General features: G+C 33.9%; 1 protein-coding gene across 1 annotated transcript in view; it reads left to right on the top strand.

The window, feature by feature from the left end:
* LOC145693197 (uncharacterized) overlaps positions 1-12,512 on the top strand; it is a 117,471-nt gene that overhangs the window by 41,354 nt on the left and 63,605 nt on the right. The window contains exon 7 of the mRNA XM_081768977.1: positions 6,700-6,815. Coding sequence (XP_081625103.1) covers positions 6,700-6,815 — 116 coding nt within the window. The remainder of the gene's footprint in view (positions 1-6,699; positions 6,816-12,512) is intronic.

Genomic DNA, 12,512 nt, shown 5'->3' with positions numbered 1-12,512 from the left:
ATTAATAGATGTAAAACGCTGAAGTTTCGTACCATGCAAATATTGAAAGTGGAACATTGTTTGACATACACGATAATACAACCAATCAACAGTGTTGCCAATCATCATAAGCTTGTATATTTTTTTTTTAAAAAAAAAGGGCACTACGTTAGGTTATCACATATTTCAAATCTACTTATTAAAGAAAACTTACAATACGAAGTTGTTATGCAGTGTTGCAAACTAAGGACGCTGCAGTATCATAAACATCGAAAAACAAGCAAATTTTGAGCGCTTCTTCAGCAGTAATAATTTATGTGAGACGAACAGGGCAATGTATATCCAAAGTACCTTAGTGTTGAATACCACTGTTATCATATGACGTATTTCAAACAAGTAGAAACAAAGGTGCAAGGAATTGAAAATTTGATTTTCTACAAGAGGACTTCGCTTCGAAAAAGTGCGTAGATAAGTATTACATCCAGTTACATAAATGTTTGAATAGACCTACAGATCGTAATGCCGTGTACAGCAATTCGATATTTCAAATCGTTCAGAAGTTTTTTTTTTTTTTTTTTTTTTTTTTTTTTTTTTTTTTTAAGCGTATGTATGGGAACCTTTTAAAACGGGTGTTGCTTCCCTTTGCTTCTATAACATCTCAACAATAGCTTTTGGTAGGTTTAATTACAACAAATTCTCAGAATTGCTTAATTTTGAGCAGTGTTGCAAACTTTATCATTGTTTGCCGTATCTCCAGAACGGTTTGAGATATCAAATTGCTGTAACCGGCATTATGATCTTAATATCTATTGAAAACTATCTGTGTGATTAAGCCAGGTACTTTATAAGTTTTTTTTTTTCGAAATAAATTTAAAAAAAAATTTTTAATCCCGTATAATTTTGTTCCTACTCATTTGAAAACTATCATATCATGATCGCAGTATTAGACACTGAAGTACTTTAGATGTGCTTTGATTTATCTGTCTCACTTGCGTTATTACTACTCTAGAGATCACCGAAATTCGGATATTTGTGATACAGTAGCGTCCTTAGTTTGCAACACTGAATTACAAATCTGGTATTGTAAGTTTCCATTTGACATGTAGATTTGAAGTGTGTAATAGCCTGATGTGGTGCTATTTGAAAAATATAACGTTATGTTGGGTTGGCAACACTGTTAAGTGGTGGTATCTCAAAGTATGTCAAACAATGTCCCCCCTGTTGGTATTTGCAGGGTAAAAAATTTCAACATTTTTTGTGTATTAGTTCAAAAGTTACAAAGGGATATCAAGGTCCACCCTGTATGTTGTACCTCTTTTCTCTATCTATATAATTAGCATGCATCTGAGATCGTCATCTTACTAAAAAAACTAAAAGAAAATAAATGTGTTCGCTTCCATCCATAATTTTCTTTAGTTCTTGTTTGGAATGCAGTTGTTCAGAGCATAATGTTGCCAAGACTTATCATCTGATTTTTCATTCGTTCAACTTGCTAAAATGTAGAGGTCGTGGGAATCAAATTCTGTGCCAGACTGAAGCTTTGAGGAAACATCTATTCTGAAGCAGCTTTTATTATGTTTAAAAGAAAGAAAAAGAAAAATAGTGCCAACTTGGCAACATTCCTTTACAAGCTCCTGTTTGCTGGTGCGAACAGAAAATGGGGTGGAACACAAAATTAAAAAAAAATGTTAATTGGTTTTGATTTAAAACACTGATGTTATCTGCTACAAATACTTCTTTCAATCAACAACAAGAGACAAGAAATCGAAGGACCACTATAATTTGGAGAGGACAAGAGCAGCACTCGCTTGATCTACTAGTTTATTAAAACAGTCACATCTCATCTTATTCAAGCTGCTGCTGTTCAATGCAGTCATGAACCTCTTCTTTATTCGTTCGATGTTATAATAAGTGGAACTAGGGTTATTGTAGATCTCAAGCATATCTTGCATGTATTCACTGCAGTTGAACAATTGCACTGTCTGCGGTTTTCCCTTCCCATAGAACCCTGAGGTTGTGTTACATCCACTAATTACATAAAGGAAGAGAATATATATATCTATATATATATCAATATATATCTATATCTATCTATCTATCTATCTATCTATCTATATATATATATATATATATATATATATATCCATCCTTGATGCTTCATTTACCTTCTTTCAGTATGAGGACATCCGTTGCTTGTGTAGGTGATGTAAACATCAGCATGGCTGTACTGCGCGATGAATAAGTGGACCTCCAGTTGGGCCTTCGTTAACAATGATTCTTTTAATGTTAAAAAATGAACTTTTTACACTTCTCTTAGCTTCTCGATAGCTTACCTTTTTTAACTTAGCATCATGTTTCTTCTTGCATATAAAACATATTTTATTGAAATTAAATGCAAAAGACGCGCATATAAAACATATTTTATTGAAATTGAATGCAAAAGACGACTATAAACTCGTACCTGTTTTTCCTGTAGAAACCTCTCTACAATCACACTCAATGTTCCATTCCTTTATATATTCTCTTCGGCAAATTTGCCTAAAAGTAAATATGGAATCATTCTTTTCTTTTCTTGCTGACAATAATTAAATTAGCTAGCCCTTTTACTACGTTCACAATATCTTCTTCTTACAGAGACTTTTTACCAATGAAACAGTTGCTAGAAGACGACATTTAACAATTGTATCATGATCAACATTAATAGAGCCTCTACTACAACAAAACACTTCACAACTACTCACCTCATAAAGCATGTTTGTATAATCTGTAAAGAAACGGCGTCAGGATGCGCAGAGAATTGTGCTATAGCGCCCGTGCTCAAGTACTTTTTCACATGAGAGGCGCCGACATTGTCCATACGCTCCTTTATTCAAAGTCGGGTGACCATAGTTCGGCTGATATAAGTAACTTTATGATTACAGATATGTTAGGTGACTATTTTCATAAATGAAAAAAAAAAAAAAAAATACTAAGAAATAACTACAATTCTACGATTCCCTTTTTTTCTTTTCATTAAATACATTTTTGTAAGAAAACCATGTTCTATTCAGGATTACATATAATAAAATTATTACAAAAGTAATAATTTATTATAGTTAAAAAATAAGCATTATTATTAGATTTTTTTTTTTAATAAATTAGGTATGTATGTTCAATTTTACACTTTGACGTCTTCTGTAACTTCAATGAGGGTAAAGGATGACAGCTCCGCATCAGTGGTGGGATCTCTTCCGTTCTCGTTTCCTTAAGGTCAAAGGAGTATTTAACCAAAGTTTAAAAACTTTACGAATTTTTTCTCCTAATTGCTATTTTTCTGTCTAATTGAAATGGACTATATGTCTAACCGCTTTGAGTCTGCATTCATTTATACACTGCACAAAATTATTGACAGCCCTCTCGTAGATGTCTGTCTCGTTGTCTCTAATCACGCGTATGATTTCCGTCTTCAGTTCCAGTGAGTGATTTGTTGGCGTACACCTGTGATTTCACAAACTCCCATAAGAAAAAATCACAGGATGTAAAAGATCACATGGCCATGCCGGTCATTCCTGATCATCGTTGAAAAAAGTCAAATGTTTTCACAAGTACACGTTGCTTGGTCATAAACTGCTCCATAACTGAAAACCAAAACGAACGAATCGAAAAAGTTGAAGCTTCATTAATCAGAGTGACAATAGAGGCCGTGTGGCTCAGTGGTAGAGTGTTCACCTTTTGTTCCTGGTTCGATCCCAGCTCACGCGAAATGCTTTGTGATCGACAGACACAATATGCGTGGGTTTCCTCGGATTCTCCCACTTCTTCATTCTATCATTTCATTCATTTTCATCACCATCTCCTTTAACCTACGCGCTATAACGTCGGAAGTAAAACAAAGATTTATTTTTTTCAGAATGTCAACAGATAACAACAATGGTAGGAACAAGTCTGCGAACTTTTAAAGGAAAAAAAAAAAACTCGATTCAACTGCGGCGTCCTATTTGGAACACCCTTTACTATGGCTTCCTTGGGAAAAAGGTCCTATTCCACCTAGACACTGAATGAGATCATACAATAATATTTCTGGAGACTTTGGACTTTTTAAAAACGATAGTTTTCAGTATTTTCCTCACATGTTCTATATAGTTCGTATCGTATAAGGGGCCATGTGTGAATATTAGCCACACTTATGAAGGTCCGTAGCGGTGCTCTAGTTGTGAGCGTGCATTATCGTCTACAAATACAAACCCGTCACCATATTAGTCGCAGGGTATTGGATAAAGACCATCTTCTTATACTTTTGGGAAGTTAACCTCGAGCCTTCAGGTGTCAGTGCTGTCCGACTTCCATACATGATTCCCACCCAAAATATATATCTACAAGAGCCAGTACATGGCTCTACAAGAGCAAGTACATGGATTCTTGCACGTGCTGGTGCTTCATGCTACGTTTTATCGTTGGCTGTATTTGATTTAAATTTTGTACAAATGTTCTTAAACTCTAGACTTCAGATAAGGCGGGGTTTTGCGAAATTCGAGCCCTGCTGGGAGAAAGAAGGGCTTGAACTCTTCCTCGCCGTTCACCATATCTCCGAAATTTTTGAACGTAATAAGCTGAAATTTTGTACAGATGTTTTCCATAAACCCTAAGCAACGGAAAAATCAAGATTTTACAAATTTCGACTCTTATTATATATTATATATATATATATATATATATAAAAACTTTACCATTCACCAGATCTCTGAAGCTTTGAGCGTTGGAAGTTGAAATTTTGTATGAATATTCTTCTCAAACCTTAAGCTTTAAATAAAATGAAGTGTTTAGAAATTCAATAATAATAATAATAATAATAATAATAATAATAATAATAATAATAATAATAATAATAATAATAATAATAATATAAATAAAAGACACGGAAGCTTGAGTCTTTTCACTATGTTTGCAAAACTTTGGAGTGTATGAAGTTGAAATTCTATGTATATTAACTCTAGGCTGTAGATAAGGCGGGGTTTTGTAAAAGTAACCCCTAAGGAGGAGAAAAGGGAGTTGAACTTTTGACTTTTCATCAGATTTCCGAAACGTTTGGACGCAGGAAAGTGAAATTTCGTACAAATGTTATCGTTAGGTTCTAGAATGTGACTAAAATGAGATTTTGTAAGATTCCACCTACAAGGATGGAAAAGTGTGTTAAATGCTTTCTCACTCTCCTCAGATTTTTGAACCCGTTTGATTTAACCCTAGTAAGACTTCTAGCGTAATCCCAACAAAATACGCGCGGTATCTTCACCTGTTTATGACTACCGTCCAGCAACACCACTATTCTGGTTTGCTGAAACCGAAATAGACATTGTGAACGGTCGTTCGTCATTTGATGCTTTCACTGTAGACATTTCTTGTAACATTTTTAGCTAGTGGGACGAGTGCAAATAGTGAGATACCAAGCGCGAGCAGTAAGATGTAGTCTTAAAATGAAATAACTTATGGTATGTGTCTGCTGAACGTTTTCGTATTTCCGCCAGTATGATATTGTGGCTATCATATACATTGCCGTAATTAATTAAGTAAGTTTATTGAAGAGAAAGTAATTACAATAAGTTACATTAGTACATTGGATCTCCAATTGTATACAAATATGTTCATTCAACAATCAGTGGTAATTTACAGATTCTGTGAATATAGTGTAATTCAAATATAATATGTACGTTACAAAACGAGAACAAACCAAAAGAGAAAACGAAAAAACACTCAAAACAAATTGATTATCCAAATTTCCTGCTCCTTATATTTGAGTAGGAGTATTTATCATTTATTATTAGTAATTATTTACAGAGAAATGCTAGTAACCTAGATCTCTCAAACTTTATGTTCATTTATTTTGTCAAACGCATTGGTTACTCCAAAGTTTCCATGTATTATATTGACGGGTATGAAGATTTGAAAATTAAAACATGAGAGTTAGGATGTTCAACGAGCGTAGCTCACATTATGAGACAGTATTTCTGTTGTGTAATGTTTTTCATACTTTTGTACGAATATGCATACGCGCCTTTGGCGTGGGAGACCCGGGTTCGATTCCCGGCGGGAGCCCATGTGGTTCGGATTCCACGAATCAGTAGGTCCACGTCTCATATAGCCTCGCTGCTAAAAGGGACGTTAAACTCAAAATCAACTCAACTCAACTTTTGTACGAATATCTTTACGCCATACGTTTTTCATTTTGTTACTTTTTTGTTTTTTGTTTTATTCAACACATTATTTTCAAAAGTATTTCTTTTTAAATAATAGTATTGATTTTTATCATTTATATTTTACTACAATATTTCAAACTTTTTGTGAGGGGTGTGTATTGAGGAAAGGCGAAAGGAACAAGCAGCACACATAGTAGACATAGTAACATAAAAATCACTTGAGGTTATTGTCAAGGTAAATTAATGCATATAAGAAAGTCAGTAAAAGTAAAGAAAAATATACACATTAAATAAAATAAATAAAATAATGATTATTTATTTTCAAGCTCTTAGTGCATTACGTTTGGTGATTGTTTTCAAGTTCATGAATTTCAACTTACGGCAACTGAAATGCGATCATATTTTTGATAAACTTGAATTTGATTAAGAATATGATCGCATTTCAGTTGCTATAAATTGTAATAAGAAGCTGTACAAATGTAATTATAAAAATCGATAGTTGAATATATGAATATTTACAATGGTAATTCATGTGCTGCTTTTGTTTCAGAGTTTTCGATATGAAGATAAGCGTAAGTACCTGAAAATACTGAATATGCGTTCGGACATTGAAGTCGACCCTCCTCAATATGTTCAGCTGGACTCAAGAAGACCGTCACAACGAAGGTAAAATTCTTCTGATTGAATTTTAAATTTTAAATCCTAGGTGAAATTTATAGGATCTGACCAAGGAATTAATAAATTAATATTTACAATTAAATACAGAGTATAAATAGATAGATACAGATACAGGTACAGGAAATGTTACATTGTATTTTTAATATATCAACACCGCTCATTTTAACAAAACGAACGAAAGCTGAAAGCTAAAGTTGGTAAGTGCTAAAAGGCTAGTGGAAGTGTTCTAAGAGAGAATTTCTAGAATTCTTGATTTATATATATTAATGAGTGACTAGACTTATATACAAAAAATAATTTGCTACATTGTGAATGAAAAAAAAATATATATTAACCAATCACGCGCAGATTTTTTTATTGGCATAGTTATTTCAACCACTTTGCTTTGGCCTTCGTCAGGTTTCTTTAGATGAGAATTGTTTCTATGTACATGTATAATAACAGCTATCGTTATTATATATGATCTCGTTTTATCACAGATTTCTGTAAAGTTCTTGTTTACAAATAAATATTTTGCAGTAGCTAAATTAATGAGAAATGTAGAAATAATTATTCACACGAACAAGCAACCACCTTCACTGAAAACAAACCGCCATATTTTATATTCGAAATCATCATCAATATAAAATATTGCGGTTTATTTTTAGTGAAGGAAGTTGTTTGGTCGTGTAGATATCGTATAAATAATTGTTTTCTACATTTCTGATTAATTTAGTTGATGTAAAACAATCATTTGTGTACTGGAACTCAAAAGAAATGTACTATAATTACACTAGACCATTAGATTATCTAATCTAATATAAATAAAATAAAGAGTTTGTTTGTGTGTTTGTCTGTCTGTCTGTGTGCGGCCTGGGGACCAGACGAGTGGACCGAGAGTTACCAAATTTTGGTCAGGGATACCTTGGTCCAAGCCCCAGATCAAGACGAAGCACTTTTTTCACATTTCGAACCAGGGGGGAATCAGAGAGGCGTTTTCCGGGACATGTAAAAGTAGTAAAAAATGATCGATGTTAGTGTCAAATCCATAGTTTTCGCGGACGCTGAAATGAATGGTGATACTCTCACAGGCGCTGAGTGCCAAATACAGACCCCATGCGAAGAATGGGTATATTCAGCTAGTATATAATATAGTGCTATATAATATATTACTTCTTTGCTAGAATTACGCTAGCACTTCCGTGCTATGTGTAATAAATAAGAATAGCTTCTTTCAAGATTGTATAGGAGCAGTTGGACACTAATTCACATAATAAAGAAACTTGATGTAGGTCACAGCAAAGTGATTAAAATTATTGTCCCAAGGAAAAAAAAAACAGTTGGGAATATACTGTTCTGTGGGCAAGTGTGTCTGTATCTATCTATCTGTCTATGTATGTATGTAATGTATGTAAGGGTATGTATGTATGTATTGTATATATGTATGTATGTATGTAATGTATGTAATGTATGTAATGTATGTATGTATGTATGTATGTATGTATGTAGCGCAAAGTGCAAACTCTAATTCCTATCTGCTTAGTGACTGTACGAAAATTTTCACTACCTTTCTTGATTCCTACATTCCTTTGTAAATTCCTGCTTACATTCAATATAGGAATCAGAGTTGGCAAAAACCATGGTTTTTATTGAAAAAAAAAAAAGTTTTTTTGTTTAAATAATTTGCTCTATGTATTTATATCACATATGGATAGAAATATGTTTCTTTCTCCTTGGTGTTTATATGCAACAACCGGGTTATGCTGGAGGGGGTCACGTGAGGTTAAAGCGGAATCTAAACCGCTTCACGGCTTACATCCGAAAGAAATTGTCCTCCATTTGAACTCGAAACCGGTACTAATTGGTCACAAATGCGATACGTCTGCCGACTCACGAAAGACTCTTGATAACAATACATTGTACTGATCTTTATTTGTTAATATAATTGTCAAGAATCATTTCAGAAGGGCAAAAATACATACAGTTGCACAAGTGAAACCATTTTACAGAATTACATATGGACAATTTCAAAATACTGCAGAGTACAGAAGAACTAATTTAGTCCAATTTAGTTCACTACAACTTTTATTAGTCCAAGTTAAAGAAGTACAACGTCTTAATTTGCATATCAATAAGAAAAGTGAAAAAAGATACGAATTATTTGAGACCACTTTGGCTCTGACCATTTATACATAAACAGATACGAAAGATACTTCTGATTTCAATAAATGCCTCTTGTGGGATTTGTATGACCCCCCTCCCCCCCAAAAAAGTATGGCATTTCGATGTATTTTATCAATATTAAACATTATTGAAACGAAACAATATTTAGAATTTTTCTTTTGATTGCAATTACATAACAATAATAACAATCTACAAAAAAATCGCACACACACACACACACACAAAAAGCATCCATAAACTTACATAAAAAAGTTGCTTTTGTAGTTTAATCTCTCTAAGTAATGAATGGGGAATTTAGATCTGATTATAATACGAATAATATACGGGAGTGAAACGTAACGAACACTTTCACTTTTACGAACATTTTTTCGTTTTTCGTTTTTTTTTATTTATTTTTTTTTTATTTATTTATTTTTTTTTTAAACTCGTTTAAACCAGTCGATCCTGATAGGAATAAACAAATTTTCCAGATTAGACCCATTGAAAGTAAGCACAGTGTGTATAGTCTTATATTAATTTTATGGTGCATCAGGAGAAAAAAAAAGTGTGCTATTTAAGTTGTTTCTTTCAAATCGATTCTTCTCCTAACATTATTGCACTTAGTGACTAATATTGTGTAAATCCATTAATTTCGAGAAAGTAACTTATATGGGAGTTAGTACGAGAGTCCAATATTTTAAGGGATATATTCTTTTTAAATGATCTCTAGCCGCTCGTATTTGGAAAATAAAACACAAAAATGACCAGAAGTTCTCAATGAAAATTTGGGAAATGGTACAATATTATTAGCGTAATAAAAAAAAAAAAAAAAAAAAAAAAAAAAAAAAAAAAAAAAAACGAAGATGATGCATGATAGTTTTTGCTTTGCAGGAATATTTTGTTTTTTCATTTATGTACTGTATATGAAAAATATAAACTGTCAAGTAGCAGAATGTATCGATAATTTGAATGGTACTCCTAACCATGGGCGCTCGCAGTGGGGAACAAGGGATGGGAATTACCCCCTAGAGTATCGAAGGGGTTCAGTTCTTTGAAATACATCATCATTATAGGTATTCTGCCGCACTTGCCGCAACAGAAGGTTCCGTACTCCACGATCTTCAGCTAACCTCTTCATCTTTACGTACGATTTTTCTGTTTTGATATCGTTAATTAATTGTATCCTTCCTCGCCCCTCCCTCTCTGCCCTGCCACCATATCCTCTAGCACGTCCCTCATGATACAGTTCCTTCGTAGCCAACGTCCCGAACAGTTTCTTTCCCTCTTCTCAATATTTATTTTTTCTTTTTTCCCTCATCATTTCTAAGATCTTCTCATTCGTTTTCCGCTCGATGCAGCTAATTCTTTCTGTTCTTCTCCACACCCACGCTATAACAGCTTCCAGTCGAGTTTCATCATTTTTGCTTATCCATGTTTCTGTCCTATACAGTACAACACTTCATATGAAGCATTTTATGAGTCTTTTTCTCAGCTATTTATTCAAGGTCCCACAAAACCGACTTTTCTTCCTCCCAAAGGCTTCTTTCGTCATTCCTATCCTTGTTTTTATTTCACGTCCGCACTTAATAATCCAGTCCTTAATAAGCCAATTGCATCTCTTGTGCCCCTACCTCTTCTGAAACTGAACTTTTCCTTCTCAACTTTTTCATTCCTCCTCCTACTCCTTTTTCCTCCTCAAGTTCCATACAACCTTTTATTTAGTACTCTAAGCAAAATTTTTGCTGTATGCGATATAAGAGTAACAGTTGTATTATCCTTACAGCTCTCTGGGTTCGATTACTTAGCTATCGGTATCATGATATAAATTTTGTTGTACAGTCGAAACAATTCTTGCTCTTGTCTCCCATATTCTTAATAAATTCAACTGGTATATTATCTATTCCGGTTGCCTTTCCATTCCTAATCTCGAATATAGCTTTTCCAAACTCATCCCGAAGAATACTAAACCCTTTATCATCCTTGTGTACTTTTCGAAATACATATCAAAATATACTAGATTTTCTTGCTCACCCATTACAGTATTTAATATATTTACTGTAATTGATAAAATTATGTAATGTGTAAAAGAAATAATAATCGCTTTAGATAAAGTATTATGTCCATCAAATTGTGTATATTCACGAGTTCTCTTGTATGTGAGTCTCCTTCCTGTATTGAAAAAGTTCTGCAGGCGATTCTGCTCCTAACTGTCCTGACAAAGTTCTGACAGTAACGCGCACATTCCTAACAGTGATGATACATAATACTTGTAAGAATTTAGTAGAACTATCGCCACATTATGTCATTACAAATTATATGAGATTATAATATTTATTCAGAATCAGTATTAAGCTCAGGAAAGAAACCTGATCATTATAAATAAAAGCGAATTGCAAGGTGGTGTTGTATATCGACAACGTAACGACTTCTAAAAATACAGGGTGTCCCAAAGGTAATGGTAAAAAACGAAACCACATATTCCTGACACCTAAACAAGAAAAAAAAGTTTATATGACCTATAGTCCGGAAGTGGACAGGGGCGGAGCTAGGCAGCTTCGAATGTGGGGGAAAGGAACTTCACACTTAGGAAAAAGAACTTGCTGACTTACAAAACTGCATTGAAGATAAGTGTAAACAGTTACGGAACACACTGGGAGTGATGGAATGCATTCGAAACTCACGATTAGGACGTTGCATAGACGTGGGAGGACAGCACTTTGAACATCTTCTGTAAGTACGTTTATTGTTAGCACATATCCCCTAATAGTTTGTAGTTCTACTGTGTGTAAGATACTACGTTACATATAAAGTACATCGTTGTGTATTCTGCCTGTTTTTTCATTACATTACACGACTATTTATACTTGTTTTTATTTCTACCCTCTATCTGCAAGTTTCTATCTGGTATACCACTTTCCACTGCAACCTGAGATAATGCAGTCATGGTAAGTGGTCTTTGCTTTGACCCCATTGTACAGTACATGTGCGTTCAATCGTGCCACGGAAACAATTTTTTTCCATATGGTTTTCATCTGTACTGCACCATTTCAATACTCCTGCCGTATAGATATTCGGTGAATCCCTTAATGACGTAGGAGAATCTCTGGTGCAGTTATGTAACATGCATTTAACATGTTCAAGTCAAAATGATCTTTATGTATTTATGAACCCCCTTCCTAGCTCCTATCATTATTCTGCTGGCAAGTGTCAAGTTCCTTTCCCCCTACATTCGAAGCTGTTTAGCTTCGCCCCTGTCCACTTCCGGACTATACATCATATAAACCTTTTTTTCTTCTTTTGGTGACAGGAATGTGTTGTTTCATTTTTTACCATTACTTTTGGGACACCCTGTATATAGCAACCTTTTTGTATTAGTATATCGCTATCAATGATACAGCAATTGTCGGTGATAAATGATACCGGTTTGTGTATTTGTTGGTTTTCTTTTAAATCACTAGTAGTATGTGCGCTGCTGTTAAAGAATATGTCTCTTGTCATAGCTACGAGAAAACCAACAGCAAATAAGCCTAGATACAATATGCT

The sequence above is a fragment of the Thermobia domestica genome, chromosome 8 (assembly GCF_964235325.1).
Source record: "Thermobia domestica chromosome 8, izTheDome1.hap1.1, whole genome shotgun sequence".
Lineage (NCBI taxonomy): Eukaryota > Metazoa > Arthropoda > Insecta > Zygentoma > Lepismatidae > Thermobia > Thermobia domestica.
This window is presented reverse-complemented; position numbering and strand designations above follow the sequence as displayed.